General features: G+C 45.1%; 1 protein-coding gene across 8 annotated transcripts; it reads right to left on the bottom strand.

The window, feature by feature from the left end:
• Positions 1-74: 74 nt before the first annotated feature.
• LOC139542836 (rabenosyn-5) lies at positions 75-17,241 on the bottom strand. Of its 8 annotated transcripts, XM_071348720.1 has the most exons (14): positions 17,065-17,239; positions 16,545-16,604; positions 16,140-16,419; positions 15,880-16,014; positions 15,533-15,633; positions 15,358-15,403; positions 15,037-15,198; positions 14,607-14,878; positions 14,465-14,535; positions 14,267-14,353; positions 4,222-4,336; positions 3,924-4,028; positions 3,498-3,761; positions 75-3,354 (listed from the first exon to the last, which is right to left on the bottom strand). In XM_071348720.1, exons 3-14 carry the CDS (start codon positions 16,300-16,302, stop codon positions 2,527-2,529), a joined length of 2,349 nt encoding a protein of 782 aa, XP_071204821.1. In that variant the 5' UTR covers positions 16,303-16,419; positions 16,545-16,604; positions 17,065-17,239; the 3' UTR covers positions 75-2,526. The 8 variants fall into 8 exon arrangements, with proteins under 8 accessions (XP_071204821.1, XP_071204827.1, XP_071204819.1 ...); XM_071348726.1 differs by lacking the exon at positions 16,545-16,604 and having other exon boundaries at positions 15,076-15,198; positions 17,065-17,241; XM_071348718.1 differs by lacking the exon at positions 16,545-16,604.
• Between the last annotated feature and the right edge of the window lie 62 nt (positions 17,242-17,303).

The following is a 17,303-nucleotide window of genomic DNA, read 5'->3' as shown; positions in this document are numbered from 1 at the left end:
ATGTGTGGAGTTGAGGCATAATATTTGCAACACACACTCACATCCTGTAATGTCGATAAATGAAAATGCCACCCTTCCAATTTTTCATAGGTCATGTCTTTATTTAGTGTTGAGTGTTGAGTGATGGAGCCTCAATAGCTGTGTTTAGACAGGCAGCCCAATTCTGATATTTGTTTCAATAATTGGTCTTTTGTCAATCAGATCAGCTCTGAAAAGATCTGATTAGTCAAAAGACCAATTCGTGGGGGTGGGGGGGGGAAATCTGAATTGAGCTGCCTGTGACAACTAAAGGTAAACAGGAAACAGCTCAACAGTTCATTAACATTTGCCACAAATTATTCATGTTTCTGTTGTGTTTAGCTACAACACAGTTGAGTGTGCATGAGACTACAGCGAACAATACTGCTTTAGTTCAACTTAATATCAAGTACTGTTATATACTTTAAGGCAAGGAAATTAGTACTTGGATACAACATCAAAGTACTTACACAGGAAACAGTTTGCCCACAGTATGTGATAATACTAGGTAGCGGTTTAGTGTTTTTTCATTACCTATGAGAAATCAAGAATCCAAAGAGGGAAACTAGATTTAATATTTACGTTTTGCCAAGACCTTATGAATATAGAGTAGAAGGCAGATGGAGCATTCTGGGTAAATTAACCTATTATTCTGTGCCTCGGACTGAAACATCTCCAGTGCAACAACGGTGTGTGTTAATTGGTAAGTGCTGTTAAGAGAGACTTGGTTGAATCAGTTGCATAATGTAAACTGGATGTTTGCAGGGTAAAAAAGTAAGTTCAGAGCAGGACAGATTCTGACCCTGCCATCATTGGTGCACTAAAAGAGAAAACACAGGGTTAGAACTAGTGTCGCCACTGTTGGGAGGATAAAACAGCGCAGGGAGAGAGACTAGGACAAAATCATAATTGAAAGACTAGCCTACTTTGGACCACTGCAGAAGTGTCTCAGTGATATCATGCACACTCACTGAAAACAAATGAATCTATCCTGTGCTTCAACTTAGTCATTCAATAGACATAACCAGCTAACAGAACGAGTCCCTGAAAGCAAAGCAGGATTTAAAAAAAGTTTTTTTGTTGGTATCGCTCACCATGGCTTAATGTTTTGTTCATCAACATTCTCTTTCTAGCGGTCACTGGACCCCCAGGGATGACAGAGAAAAGATGTCTTAACGGCAATGGTGTTCCACTCCCATACAAACTCAAACATGCATGTGAAGATCTGACAGACAAAATGTAGCAGTAACAAGTTAGTCATGCTTAGTATTCAGGTGCCGACGACAGCTGTCATTCGAAACTGTTCAGAGTGAACGTTTTCGTTCAAGAAGACCATAACATTTCCAAACACTTTGCGACCTTCAAGGCAACCCTGGTTCTACATTTGGTATTGAATAGCAGGACTACAGACGATGTCAGGCCTCTGTTACCCAAATATGACCCCTTGGATCCTACCTCCTGTGACTGACTATGCACAACTGTCTGGAAGTGATGACTTACTGTGCCCTTGTGCTTCTTCTTACCATACAGATATAATTACAAAAACAACAGGGCTCCTAAATGAAGCCTTCATAGAGTGTGAGTGTTATTAGTATGTACAAGAGTGAAGAAATTAATGTAAATGCATCTCCTTTTAGTGCTAGGCTGCATAACCCTGAGCAGGGTCTCAATAGACTAGTTTTGCTTTCTCTCCTTGTCTCCTCTCCTTGACCCTGCACTTACATGGTAGGATGATCAGGATCGGCAAAGAAATAACGCTAGGTGCTGTCACCTGTGCAGTTCAATCACATCAATACAGATGAAGGAAAGGGACAAGGAGAGGGAGTATAGAATATTGAGATGCGGCCCTGGGTCTAGAGGGCTAATACCCAAGGGGAATGGGGGGTGGTTCCTTCACAAATGTTTTAACCCACCTAACACTTACCTTAACCAACCCAGAATCAATGAGATCATTGGCCATTTAAAGCTGGAATCCTTAGCGGTGAAACTGCCACGTCTGTTTGCGATATTACAACAACAAAGATGTTACTTCAAACAAACACTTTTTTCATCGGACATCATTGCACATGAGATAGAACCAGTGGAGGCTGGTGGGAGGAGCTATAGAAGGATGGGCTCATTGTAATTGCTGGAATGGAATAAATGGAATGTTATCAAACACACAGAACAAACACACAGACTCCGTTCCAATCATTCCATTCCGGCCATTACAATAAGCCTGTCCTCCTATAGCTTCCCCCACCAGCCTCCTCTGGACATAACAGCAGAGTATGTACTGCAAACTGTTTTTATCATGATGCTGGATGCTCATCTCCTCCGTTTGAAAAACAATAACAACTGCACCTGGGGCGACCAGTGGCGATGTTTCACCTTTTGCGGATCCCAGCTTTAAAGGGAACAATTGTAGAGTCTCAGGATTAGCTTCTAGCCCTGGGTGGGCAGCCCTGTTGTAAGTATCAGGTGATGGCATGGAGGATGGGAAAAGTAGAGATGGAGGTGGTGTCACTGTCAGCGTGTCTTACTGTTCTGTTCCTGCAGGGTGCGCTGCAGCTCTCTCAGGTTCTCTGACAGCAGCTCCACCTCATCCAGCCTCCCGTTGAGCTTGGCGTCGAATATGTACGCCCGGATGTTATCTATCTGCTGCAGCAGCAACTCCTCCTCGATCAAGTCAACGTCTGGCATCGCCGCCTCACCCTCCTCTTCAAAGGGATTGGTCGAGGCTCCTGGCGGGGTACTCCCAGAAGCCTCTTTAAAAGGGTTACCTTCATCGTTCTCCTCCTCCTCTTCGAAAGGGTTGCCTGTGACACCCTCAACCTGCCCTTGCACCCCACCCTCCTCTTCCTCCTCAAACGGGTTGTACTCCTTCTTCCCGTTAGCTACCTCCTTGTGCTCCTTCTGGATCTCCTCGGAGAACGGGTTGGACGGATCCTCCTCCACCGTGGGGGAGTCTTCCTCCTTAAAGGGGTTGAGGGAGGCGCTGTTCTGTCCCTCTACATCTCCCCCCAGCCACGGGGGCGACTCCTCATCCTGGTCCGTCAGGGCAGGGAAGGCCCTCATGGACGGGGGGCTCCTCTCTGCTTTAGGGGTCAACTCTTCCTCCTCGTTCTCTTCCTCCCCCTCCCTATGGAGGCTCCCTGTATCAGTTAGGTTCAGTGAGCCCTGCCAGGTGTATGTGGCCTGGGTGGATCCTGGGGCTTGGCTCTGAGCCCTGTGCTTCATCTTCCCCCTCTTCCTGTCCTCCAGGCGCTGCAACTCCTCCTGTTGTAGGCTCTCCTCCTGGGCCAATCTCTGGGACAGAGTGATGGCCAGGTGGGTCTGCTGCTGGTCGTACTCATCCTGGAGAACACACAGTTCAACAAATCACACCCTAGTCCCTACACAGTGCACTATTTCTGACCAGAGCCCTGTTACGGTCCATTGCATTGTAATCGCAGTACATATAGCAGCTACATTTTGTAACATTATGTAAGTTTCCCCACCTGCAGCTGCCTGAGGTTCTCCTCCAGCATGGCCACCTCGTCATGCCTCTGGGCGGCCTTGGCCTGCCGCAGGAACGACCGGATATTCTCTATCTGCTGCAGCATGGGGTCATCCAGCTCCCCGTGGGTGTGGAGGGTGTCTGAGGAGGGCAGCCAGCCTCCAGCTTTGGTCATGCGGGGGACTCTGGGGGCCTGGGGAGGCTCCCCGTTGGTGCTAGAGGCCGGGCGGTTCTTCTCAGAGTCCTGCCTTCTCTTCTGGGCAGCATGGCAGGAAGATAGGAATGTATGCTTTTAGAGACAGCTTTACTATATAATACATTACTTATAAAAGCAGTTGCTTTTAGCTTTCCTGGTATCAGACATATCAGACCGTTTTTGGAGTATCATTATTGGGTCTTTAGTGTAAACAATAAGCAGCCTCCTCACCAGTCTTTCCTGGGCGAGCCTCTTCTCCTGCTCCTGCTTCCGCTTCATCTTAAACTCCTCAAACTTGTCCTTAGTGGGCAGAGACATCAGACCCAGCAACTTCTCCTGCAGGAGGGGGGCGGGATAGGGAGAGAGAGATGGAGAGAAACAGAGAAAGAGAGAAAAGGGTTGAGAAAGAGAGGGAGGGGTTTGAATGTGTTGTGTATTGAGCTATTATTCTGGGGAAAGTGACTAATCATTCACTCTTCACCACACCATTCAGCATATCCATAGTTGCTCTTTATGTACAGTAGTGTACCTTCTGTCTCACCTGGACAAACAATGTGGCTGTGTATCTGACCATCCTCTGCAGCTGGAGATTCTTTGGATGGGGCTGTGGCTCCTCCTTCATTCCCAGTGTTAAGATCTTCTTACTGACAGAAACACAGAGAATGTTACAAGAATATGGTTATTTAGCAGACACTTTTATTCAAACTACGGTTGGGCCAAAATACACTATATATACAAAAGTAGGTGGACACCCCTTCAAATTAGTGGATTCAGCTATTTCAGCCACACCCATTGCTGACAGGTAGGGTTGCAAAGGGTCTGAAACTTTACAGAAAATTTCTGGAATTTTTCAGAAAATTTTCCATGGAGTAAAGCCTGGGAACTTTGGGAATTTTGCTTAAATTCTTCAAAAAAGGTTGCTTATAACAGTGAACCTTTTGTGGGATACACATGGCAATTCTAGGTCTTGAGGCATATTTTGGTTAAACTATCCCCAATTCAATGGAATTGCAACCCTCTACATGCACAGTGCATTCTTCCATCACATGTACAGTGCACTCTTCCATCACATGTACAGCTGATTCTCAAGATCTTGCACACTAATGAGATGCTATTGGGCCCACACTACTACACTGTCTGAGTCAAGGACTACATGCTTTCTGGTAAGTTTTGATTACAATACTGGCAGGGGTGAATATATTTTACATGACATATATTATTTTTTGTTAACTAGTAAATAGTAGCCTATAGCAAAGTGTGTTTAACTCCTTTCTAACTTGTTAACAATTTATGCTAGTTATTTTTTGCTACCATGTGGGTTTTAGCTTGCTTGAGCCTGCTAACTAAGGAGTGTTAATTCACCTGTTTCCATACATGTTTCATTTTAAAACATTTATCTTACAAAGGAGTTGTTTAATCTAACTGCTTAACTATTTATCTGTACATGGAATTGTATTTGGTTTTTTTTACTCCTTTTTTCTAATCTTTACAGGAAAATGCCACGGGCACTATCTGATGTGTGGAGACATTTCACTGCAGCTAATGTAGAAGGAAAAGTGTACATTTGTAAATACTGTGCCAAATCATATGTGAAGAATGCAACAAAAATGCAGAATCATCTGGCCAAGTGCATAAAGTTCCCTCAGCGCTCACAACAAGCAACCTCTGACAAAAGTCCCTCTACTTCTATTCGAGGTGAAAATGATGAATCAGACACCTTATCGATAGCAACAGCTCATGGTCTTCCTGGAATCAGAGTTTTTTTTGACTCAATAGAGGAACGTAGTCAGAGAAATGCTGATGAACGTCTTGCTCGAGCTGTGTATGCAACTGGTTCACCTCTGATGCTCACAGGCAATGTGTATTGGAAGAGATTTCTGAATGTTCTTCGCCCAGCATACACCCCTCCAACCAGACATGCCTTATCTACTAATTTGCTGGAGGCAGAGTTCAACAGAGTTCAAGTGAAGATCAAGCACATCATAGAGAAAGCAGACTGTATTGCAATCATCTCTGATGGGTGGTTGAATGTTCGTGGGTAAGGAATAATTAACTACATCATCTCCACCCCTCAAACAGTATCCTACAAGAGCCCAGACACAAGGGACAACAGACACACCGGTCTCTACATTGCAGATGAGCTGAAGGCAGTCATCAATGACCTTGGACCACAGAAGGTATTTGCACTGGTGACAGACAATGCTGCGAACATGAAGGCTGCTTGGTCTAAAGTGGAGGAGTCCTACCCTCACATCACACCCATTGACTGTGCTGCTCATGCATTGAATCTGCTCCTCAAGGACATCATGGCATTGAAAACAATGGATACACTACACTCTACAAGAGAGCCAAGGAAATGGTTAGGTATGTGAAGGGTCATCAAGTTATAGTAGCAATCTATCTCACCAAGCAAAGTGAGAAGAATAAGAGCACCACATTGAAGCTGCCCAGCAAAACCCATTGGGGTGTTGTTGTCATCATGTTTGACAGTCTCCTGGAGGGGAAGGAGTCTCTCCAAGAAATGGCCGATATGGACAGCCCCATCAAGAGGATCATCCTGAATTATGTATTTTGGGAGAGAGTGGTAAGCAGCCTGAAACTCCTGAAACCTATAGTAGTAGCCATTGCACATATTGAGGGAGACAATGCCATCCTGTCTGATGTTCAGACTCTGCTTGCAGAGGTAAGAGAAGAAATCCGTACTGCCCTGCCCACTTCACAGTTGCTCTAACAGAGGAAACTGCAGTTCTGAAATACATCAAAAAGTGTGAAGACTTCTGCCTGAAGCCCATACATGCCGCAGCGTACATGTTGGACCCCAAGTATGGTGCAGAGATCAACAAGGCCTATGGTGTCATCACTACCGTGTCTCGCCACCTTGGCCTGGATGAGGGCAAGGGTCATTTTATTTATATACACTGCTCAAAAAAATAAAGGGAACACTTAAACAACACAATGTAACTCCAAGTCAATCACACTTCTGTGAAATCAAACTGTCCACTTAGGAAGCAACACTGATTGACAATACATTTCACATGCTGTTGTGCAAATGGAATAGACAACAGGTGGAAATTATAGGCAATTAGCAAGACACCCCCAATAAAGGAGTGGTTCTGCAGGTGGTGACCACAGACCACTTCTCAGTTCCTATGCTTCCTGGCTGATGTTTTGGTCACTTTTGAATGCTGGCGGTGCTTTCACTCTAGTGGTAGCATGAGACGGAGTCTACAACCCACACAAGTGGCTCAGGTAGTGCAGCTCATCCAGGATGGCAAATCAATGCGAGCTGTGGCAAGAAGGTTTGCTGTGTCTGTCAGCGTAGTGTCCAGAGCATGGAGGCGCTACCAGGAGACAGGCCAGTACATCAGGAGACGTGGAGGAGGCCGTAGGAGGGCAACAACCCAGCAGCAGGACCGCTACCTCCGCCTTTGTGCAAGGAGGAGCACTGCCAGAGCCCTGCAAAATGACCTCCAGCAGGCCACAAATGTGCATGCGTCTGCTCAAACGGTCAGAAACAGACTCCATGAGGGTGGTATGAGGGCCCGACGTCCACAGGTGGGGGTTGTGCTTACAGCCCAACACCGTGCAGGACGTTTGGCATTTGCCAGAGAACACCAAGATTGGCAAATTCGCTCTTCACAGATGAAAGCAGGTTCACACTGAGCACATGTGACAGACGTGACATAGTCTGGAGTCGCCGTGGAGAACGTTCTGCTGCCTGCAACATCCTCCAGCATGACCGGTTTGGCGGTGGGTCAGTCATGGTGTGGGGTGGCATTTCTTTGAGGGGGCTGCACAGCCCTCCATGTGCTCGCCAGAGGTAGCCTAACTGCCATTAGGTACCGAGATGAGATCCTCAGACCCCTTGTGAGACCATATGCTGGTGCGGTTGGCCCTGGGTTCCTCCTAATGCAAGACAATGCTAGACCTCATGTGGCTGGAGTGTGTCAGCAGTTCCTGCAAGAGGAAGGCATTGATGCTATGGACTGGCACGCCCGTTCCCCAGACCTGAATCCAATTGAGCACATCTGGGACATCATGTCTCGCTCCATCCACCAACGCCACGTTGCACCACAGACTGTCCAGGAGTTGGCGGATGCTTTCGTCCAGGTCTGGGAGGAGATCCCTCAGGAGACCATCCGCCACCTCATCAGGAGCCTGCCCAGGCATTGTAGGGAGGTCACACAGGCACGTGGAGGCCACACACACTACTGAGCCTCATTTTGACTTGTTTTAAGGACATTACATCAAAGTTGGATCAGCCTGTAGTGTTGTTTTCCACTTTAATTTTGAGTGTGACTCCAAATCCAGACCTCCATGGGTTGATCAATTTGATTTCCATTGATAATTTTTGTGTGATTTTGTTGTCAGCACATTCAACTATGTAAAGAAAAAAGTATTTAATAAGAATATTTCATTCATTCAGATCTAGGATGTGTTATTTTAGTGTTCCCTTTATTTTTTTGAGCAGTGTATATATATATATATATATATATATATATATATATATATATATATATATATATATATATATATATATATATATATTATTATTATTATTATTTTTTTTTTAAAGGGCAAGGTTCTTGGCAGTCTGGCAAAGTACACTTCCAAGCAAGGGCTTTGGGATGGAGATGCAATATGGCAATCGTGCCAACATATCTCATCAGCCACCAACATCAGCCACCTCAGAGCGCAACTGGTCCTTGTTTGGGAACACACACACCAAAGCACGCAACAGGCTGACCAATACAAAAGTTGAAAAATTGGTGGCCATCCGGGCAAATTTGAGGCTTTTCGAGCCTGACAACGAGCCATCCTCAACAAGGTTGGAAAGTGACAGTGAAGATGAGGCCTCAGAGTCTGATGTTCAAGAGGTGGACATTGAGGAGGTCCAGGGAGAAGACATGGAGGCCTGAGAGGAAGACAACCAAAGATTTAGTTTCTAGACTCTAATTTTACAGATGTATGTTGAAAACATTTTTGGGAGATGCGATGGATCATTAGGGATCATTCAATATTCCATTTATTTTGTTATTCAGTGAAATCATCCCATGTGAAGAGTCAACTAATTTAATTAAAGTTCAATTCGTAACAAATATTATTTATTTTTTTCTATTGGAAGGATTTAATCATTTGCAATTATGTCTACTTATGATAAGGTATAAGGTTTATGTTTCTGTCTCCATATGATATGGTAAATCTATCCAATGCAAAAAGCATCTACATTTTAATGGTATTAATATTCATTTGCATATATTTCCGTTAATTCTCATATATTCCCACGGAAAGTTTTCACCTCTGAATATTCCCCAAAATATGCAACCCTACTGACAGGTGTATAAAATCGAGCACACAGCCATGCAATCTCCATAGACAAACAGTAGAATGACATTGGCAGTAGAATGGCCTTACTGAAGAGTTCAGTGACTTTCAAGTCAGTTTGTCAAATTTCTGCCCTGGTCAACTGTAAGTGCTGTTAGTGTGAAGTGGGAATGTCTAGTAGCAACAGCAGCTCACAGAACGGGACCACCGAGTGCCTAAGATCACCATGCACAATGCCAAGCGTCGGCTGGAGTGGTGTAAAGCTTGCCGCCATTTTACCCTGGAGCAGTGAAAACATGTTCTTTGGAGAAATTAATCACACTTCACCATCTGGCAGTCTGCTCCAATGCAGTGCCAACTGTAAAGTTTAGTGAAGAAGGAAATAGTCTGAGGCTATTTTTCTTAGTTCAGGCTAGGCCCCTTAGTTCCAGTGAAGGGAAATCTTAACACTACAGCATATAATGACATTCTAGACCAGGTGTGCCCAACCTTCTTTGACGTGAGATCTACTTTTTCATTTGCCAGCCTGATGAGATCTACCAGTCTCAAAATCTAAACCAACCAACAAAATGTATGAAACGCAACACACCACTGAGTATGAACCTGTTGCTATGATACCTATTTGATACCCAAATATAATGTGGACCAATAACATGTTTTACACAAATAAGTGCAACTCATTTAATTTCCTACCTTAGTGTGACTTTTGGCATTGGGTGGAGGCGAGTAGTTTTTCATAATCAGGGCTGTAGCAGCGTGTTGCAAGTCTCATGCAGGCCACAAGGTGGTCATCAGTCATAGTAGATCTGTACTTGGACTTTATTATCTTCATGTGAGAAAATGCAGACTCACAGAGGTAGGCTGATCCACAAAGGGCTGATAAGTTGAGAGCACATCTTATGTTGGGATACTTCTCATCTATCAGTAGATCCCAGAACTCTTCCTTCATCTCAGTGGTTGCCCTGGGTTTCAGCTGAATGTCATTTTGAAGGGTGAGAATTTCAGTTTCTGCTATAGTTGTGTCCAACTGAAAAAGTGATCCCATTTTGGAGGCAATGACTTCCACATTTCTGTCTATGCCAAACGGAAAGCATATAAACTCTTCTATAAACTCTTCTCACTGTCAACTGCGTTTATATTGTAAAGATTTCTATGAACATAAGATTCAACAACTGAGACATAAACTGAACAAGTTCCACAGACATGTGACTAACAGAAATGGAATAATGTGTCCCTGAACAAAGGGGGGGTCAAAATCAAAAGTAACAGTCAGTATCTGGTGTGGCCACCAGCTGCATTAAGTACTATAGTGCATCTCCTACTCATGGACTGCACCAGATTTGCCAATTATTGCTGTGAGATGTTACCCCACTCTTCCACAAAAGGCACCTGGAAGTTCCCGGACATTTCTGGGGAGAATGGCCTGAGCCCTCACCCTCCGATCCAACAGGTTCCAGACATGCTCAATGGGATTGAGATCCGGGCTCTTCGCTGGCCATGGCAGAACACTGACATTCCTGTCTTGCAGGAAATCACACACAAAACGAGCAGTATGGCTGGTGGCATTGCTGGAGGGTCATGTCAGGATGAGCCTGCAAGAAGGGTACCACATGAGGGAGGATGTCTTCCCTGTAATGCACAGCATTGAGATTGCCTGCAATGACAACAAGCTCAGTCCGATGATGCTGTGACACACCGCCCCAGACCATGACGGACCATCCACCTCCAAATCAATCCCGCTCCAGAGTATAGGCCTCAGTGTAACGCTCATTCCTTCGACGATAAACGCGAATCCGACAATCACCCCTTGTGAGACAAAACCGCTTTTTGTCAGTGAAGAGCGCTTTTTGTCAGTCCTGTCTGGTCCAGAGACGGCGGGTTTGTGCCCATAGGCGACGTTGTTGTCGGTGATGTCTGGTGAGGACCTGCCTTACAACAGGCCTACAAGCCCTCAGTCCACAATCTCTCAGCCTATTGCGGACAGTCTGAGCACTGATGGAGGGATTGTGCGTTCCTGGTGTAACTCGGGCAGTTGTTGTTGCCATCCTGTACCTGTCCCGCAGGTGTGATGTTCGGATGTACCGATTCTGTGCAGGTGTTGTTACACGTGGTCTGCCACTGCGAGGACGATCAGCTGTCCGTCCTGTCACCCTGTAGAGCTGTCTTATGCGTCTCACAGTACGGACATTGCAATTTATTGCCTTGGCCACATCTGCAGTCCTCATGCCTCCTTGCAGCATGCCTAAGGCACGTTCACACAGATGAGCTGTGAGCCTGGGCATCTTTCATTTGGTGTTTTTCAGAGTCAGTAGAAAGGCCTCTTTAGTGTTCTAAGTTTCCATAACTGTGACCTTAATTGCCTACCGTCTGTAAGCTGGTAGGGTCTTAACGACCGTTCCACAGGTGCGTGTTCATTAATTGTTTATGGTTCATTGAACAAGCATGGGAAACAGTGTTCAAACCCTTTACAATGAAGATCTGTGAAGTTATTTGGATTTTTACAAATTATATTTGAAAGACAGGGTCCTGAAAAAGGGACATTTCTTTTTTTGCTAAGTTTATAAGTGGCAATAGGCTCAAGTGATGCAACTCAGTGAAACGACTATCAAACTCAGATAAGATGCTCTGGACTTGCTCCACGCAACGTGCACTGTCAAGCTGTGCTGTATCCTTGCCCTGACGTTCAAGTTCTGAATGCATGTGTTGAAAGAAGTGCAGGTCCTTACGTTGCAGCTTTCTTGTGAGCAGTTGTAGTTTGCATTTAAAAGTGTTCACAGAGCTGATCATGTTGATTGCATGTTTGCCTTCTTGCAGCTCTACATTCAGTTCATTAAGCATATAAGTTAGGTCAGTGAAAAAAGCTAAATCCAGGAGGCACTGTGTCTCCTATTGCTGTGCATATTCTGCATGTTTGGAGACCTTGAGAAACTCCTTGATTTCAGGCAACAACTCACTGAATCTCCCTAAAAATGTCCCTCGGCTCAGCCACCACACATCCGTGTGCAGCAGCAGGTCTGTGTGCTCCGCGTCAGTCTCTTCTAAGTGAGCGTGAAATAACCTCCGCCGTAGGCTTCTTGCTCGAATAGAACACACAATCGCAACATCCATCACCTCTTTCATGTTTAACATCTTCCCACACAAAGCTTGCTGATGAACTACGCAGTGAAAACTAAGAAAGTCCGGGAAACAATTGTCCCATTTGCACAATGCAACAAACCCACTAATGCGGCCTACCATAGCGGGTGCCCCATCTGTAGTAATGGAGACAAGCTTACAAAAGGGCAGTTGGAATTTGTTAGCAAACTCCATAAAAGCTTGAAAAATATTTTTGCCCCTTGTATGTCCTTTCAGTGGCAAAGAGGCGAGTAGTTCCTCCTTTGTACTCATGTTGTCAAAAAACATTCTGATGAAAATGCATATCTGTGCCACATCTACCATATCTGTGGACTCGTCAAACTGGAGGGAATAACACTCGCAGTTGTCAATATCCTTCTTCAGTTGATCCTCGAGGTTCTCCGCTATTCCCTCACATCTTGTCACCGTATTTCTAGACAACTGAATGTCATTGATGGAAGCCATCATTTCAGTCTTATTCTTAAAATCCCCAAACAGAGAGTCTGCAGCCTCAATAAATGCTTCCTTGATCTCCCCAACTTTGAACAACTTTTTATGCTTAGCAAGAACGTGACTCACACGATAAGATGCTATGTTTGCCGCCTTCCCTTCGGTCACAGGCCATGTGAAAATTGCCTGCTTCACTGCCAGTTGATTTTTTTAGTTCTTGTACCTTTCTTCTTAGTAATTCAGTCTTTGCTGGAAAATCTCTTTCCTGGGTTTTGTGTGTGGTTTTAAAATGTCCTTCTATGTTACCTTTCTTTGGGATAACGATGCTATTATGGCAGATGAGACACACACATTTTGAGTTTGACATGACGAAAAAATAATCATCCTCCCATTCTTGTGGAAATGATACGTTTTGTTTTTTTGTATTGTTCCCTTCACATATTATTGCTGCTGTCTACCCCACAACTTAAGAACAATTTAAGAACGAATCTGACTACAAAGTTAGCTAGCTAGCTACCTGCCTGGCATCACTGTTACCTCGACTTGGCGTTGGAGGGCGGCATCTGACCACACTAACTAGGCATACGTCAATAAGTGGGCAGGGACTGGTCATATTTTATGTAAATCACGTGACTTTTCAGACATTGCTATGAATGGAGGACTGTCGAATGTTAATACAGAAAGAGGTTATAGGAATTGATTTGTGTGGCTGGATTTTAGTAGATGTATAATCATCTCACAATCGACTGGCAAGCATGCCGCAATCGACCAGTAGATCGCAATCGACTGGTTGGGCACCCCTGTTCTAGACGATTCTGTGCTTCCAACTTTGTGGCAACAGTTTGAGGAAGACCAGTTCCTGTTTCTGCATGACAATGCCACCGTGCACAAAGAAGAAATGGTTTGTCAAGATCGGTGTGGAAGAACTTGACTGGCCTGTACAGAGCCCTGACCTCAACCCCATCGAACATCTTTGGGATGAATTGGAACGCTGACTGCGAGCCAGGCTTAATCGCCCAACATCAGTGCCCGACCTCATTAATGCTCGTGGCTGAATGGAAGTCCCTGCAGCAATGTCCCAACATCTAGTGGAAAGCCATCCTAGAAGAGTGGAAGCTGTTATAGCAGCAAAGGGGGAACCAACTCCATATTAATTCCAATTGCAAGTTCTTTGTTTCTAGCCATTTTGAGCCTGTAATTGAATCCACAAATGCAGATGCTCCACATACTCAACTAGTCTAAAGAAGGCCAGTTTTATTGCTTCTTTAATCAGAACAACAGTTTTCAGCTGTGCTAACATATTTTACAAAAGGTTTTTTTAATGATCAATTAGCCTTGATAAACTTGGATTAGCCAACACAACGTGCCATTGGAACACAGGAGTGATGGTTGCTGATAATGGGCCTCTGTACGCCTATGTAGATATTCCATTAAAATAAGCCGTTTACAGCTACAATAGTCATTTACAACATTAACAATGTTTACACTGTATTTCTGATCAATTTGATGTTATTTTAAATGGACAAAAAATGTGCTTTTCTTTCAAAAACAAGGAAAAGTGACCCCAAACTTTTGAACGGTAGTGTAGGATATCGCGATATTTAGAGTAGCATATCGTAGAAGAGGTGTCCCTCAAATATCGCCAACCCTACATACACATAACACATTCTGTATATAGTATGTACCTCAGTGCATCGATAAGTTCGTAGTATTTCTGGACTTCCATTCTCAGTCCACCAGCCGTGTCCAGGTTATAGGTGGTCTCTCCAGCACTGTGAGAAGTTAAAGTTTGACCAAACAGAACCACAGCCACATACATCTCTGGTCAAATGTAGTACGCTATATAGGGAACGAGGTGTCATTTCAGACAGACTACGTCTTACTTAAGAGACTCAGCCATTCTGATGTACTCTGGAGCTCTCTCGTCCACCTTGTCCATGCACAGCCTCAGCCTCTGGAAGGAAGACAGGAGGATGAATGATGAATGACAGCAAGCTCACTACACAGTGAACAACAGTGTGTTACCTCGTAGAGCTTGACGATGTCAGGCACATGGTCCTTCTCCTCCAGTTTCTGCTGTCTCCTCATCAGGGTGTCCATGCAGTGGCAGCAGCAACGGATCCTCTCGTCGTCCTTCTCTTCCAGCATGGAGGTGACACTGCTCAGGCTGCTGATGCTGCCTCTCCTGGAGCCCATCCCGCTGACGCTGCCCCCACCACCCCCTGTTGGAGGGGACTGAGACTGGCCCGGGCTGCCTGGAACACTCAGGGCCTCCCGTGTCCCACTGGTCAGCTTGTCTGGAGAGAAGAGAACTGGTTGGTGAGTCACTAAGCAGGAACAATGCATTAACTAACTAATTCTGAGAAACACTCTGATGTCACTGTTGATTTTCTGGTTAAATATGGGTGTAATATCACTGTATGTGTGTAAGTGTGTGTGTATACAGTGTACTCACAAGCCAAAGGCAGGGGCACAAACTCCATGCACTTCTTACACATGATGGAGCCACAGAGACGGCAGTGGTGTCGTCTGTTCCGGAGGTTGAACTTGTTCCCGCAGTCGGGACAGAACGGGACATCAGAGTCACTCACCCACGACACAATAGACTTCTCAATCGCTGGAGAGAGGGGGAGGAGTGGATTTTCAGGATTCACACAGAAAATGACGTTCAAATTCACACAGGGAGGAGCTGTACTCAATAAGAACAAATGTGGGTCCTGTATAATGTGATAATGAAAAACAAAATATACTGCAATATGGCCCCCTCTCAACTCACCTCTAATCTTGCTTGCATCTATGTTCATCCTGTCAAATGAGGTCAGCTGAAACACAAGGTAGGATACATGGTGAGTCATGTCCTGACAGTAAGGGTGTGTAACTGCTACTGTATGTGTCAAACCCACATCGACAAACCAAAGGGGGAAACGACTTGTGATTGTTTGTGGGCTCACTTTCTCTAGCCTGATAATTAGCTTGTTGACCTCGATGACGTAGTGGTCGATCCTGGCAGCTCTGTGCTTATTGAAGAAGTCCAGATGACTTCTGGTGGCTCCTACGGAGGAGAAGAGGGGACACCATCAGACTGGATGGAAGCAGTCTCTAAAACTAGAGACCATAACAAAACAACACTCTTAGTTACAATTCAGGTGAGATGACTCTGTAGCATGCAATGTCCAGACCAATACATCTCTTGTTAACTGTGTTTTGTTTGAGCAGCAGATGCAAAGCCCTTTACCACACCACCCCACCACTTTGCTCTACTCCCAGTTTCCCCTCTGCATACTGCTCCCAGTCTCACCCAGCTCCTGAGGCTCCCACATGTAGGGGTCCACTCCACCGTAGTAGAAGGACTCATAGCTGTCCGTCTCTGGCTTGTCCTCTCCATCCCTCTTCAGCAGCTTGTCTTTGGCTTTCTTAGCCTTCTGGACTAGACCTGCAGCCAACAGGATGACAGTAGTGATTACTTCAAGGAACTGGGCAAGGCTACCCGGCTATGAGACTCACTCTTGGGTCATTATTTGCTGACCTAAATGGAAAGACAAGCATTAACAGACTCACTCTTGAGCTGTCCCCTGACATGTCTGTCATCCCCAGAGTGTTCCTCCTCATAATGCTCCTGCAGCTGGTAGAATGACTGCAGGTCCTTCAGGCAAAGCGGGCACAGGAAGCCCTCCTTCACCTCCCCTGTGCCCTCAAAGGGGGGCAGGTAGCTGGAGGCCATGTTGATGGGGGTGGGTGGTGCAAGCAGTGACACCCACGGTGTGTCCCTGTCTCATGCCACGGCCAACTTGGTGTGACGCCCACCCCTCATCCGCTTCATTATACACCAGGAGAAAGCCTGAGGCAGAAACGGACAGTTTGAAGCAGTAGAGGGGTCAAGGGTTCTAAAAATAACATACGGGCATATTACGCCGATTCTGTTGTAAAACGGAAGCAAATGGAACGAAATGGGGATGGACCTACCTGAATTTGTCCAATATTAACTCTCGTTTTAGTTGCACTGTTTGGACTAGTGATTACACCCTAGGTAAGAAGTCCAGACCGTTGTTTATGGAAGTCATGGTTTACTGAATGACAACCCTAAAATCATCCAGCAAGACTAGGCAGGTGACATGGACATAACGGTCTTTGATCATTGAACGCTTACTATTCACGTAAATCCTATGCATGGCTAAATGTATACCGTGTTAGAAATAATAAAGTTAGCTAGCTAACAACGAGAGCAGTAGGCTGTGTTTACATTCTCAGTAGGAAGGGAAATCATTTGAGTAGAACTAGCCAGTCCAGACAGATATATAACCAGCCAACTGGCTGGCTACTGAACAATTCACATCCATAAAGCAACAATGGAAAAAAACTAGCTAGCTGACTAAGTTAGCAAAAGGCTAACGAGATAGCTATAGTTCTGGTTCTGACGTTTCGCCAGCAGCAAGCGCACACCGTTTCCAATGACACACAATCCAAAACAGATTTATTTACTTACAGATCGCAATGTAAGTCTGCTAACAGTGTAGTTTATGTATGAATATCTGACAGCTCGTCGCTAATCTCCAGCTGCAACACTCTCTCCGCGGGTGAAAAGTTAGCAGCCTAGTCTAGTCCACCGAGCTATAATAAAACGGTCTAGTCACACACTGTACTGTGGTACCGTCAATGGTCTAGTCATGTGATTAGCATACAGCCGAGACGGGAAGTGAGAATGGACAAAAAGCACGTTGAAGC

This window comes from Salvelinus alpinus, chromosome 17, assembly GCF_045679555.1.
Source record: "Salvelinus alpinus chromosome 17, SLU_Salpinus.1, whole genome shotgun sequence".
In the NCBI taxonomy this organism is placed as follows: domain Eukaryota; kingdom Metazoa; phylum Chordata; class Actinopteri; order Salmoniformes; family Salmonidae; genus Salvelinus; species Salvelinus alpinus.
The sequence above is the reverse complement of the archived record's forward strand: the minus strand, read 5'-3'. Positions and strand labels throughout refer to the sequence as shown.

Bases quoted from the DNA above. Each gene is read 5' to 3' on its own strand.
- LOC139542836 (XM_071348720.1), bottom strand. From the start codon at position 16,302: ATGGCCTCCAGCTACCTGCCCCCCTTTGAGGGCACAGGGGAGGTGAAG. The intron at 16,015-16,139 runs GTGAGTCTGTTA...TGTTGGCTGCAG, and splicing joins TGTCAGGGGACAGCTCAAGA to GTCTAGTCCAGAAGGCTAAG. The intron at 3,762-3,923 runs GTGAGGAGGCTG...TCTTCCTGCCAT, and splicing joins GGCTCGCCCAGGAAAGACTG to GCTGCCCAGAAGAGAAGGCA.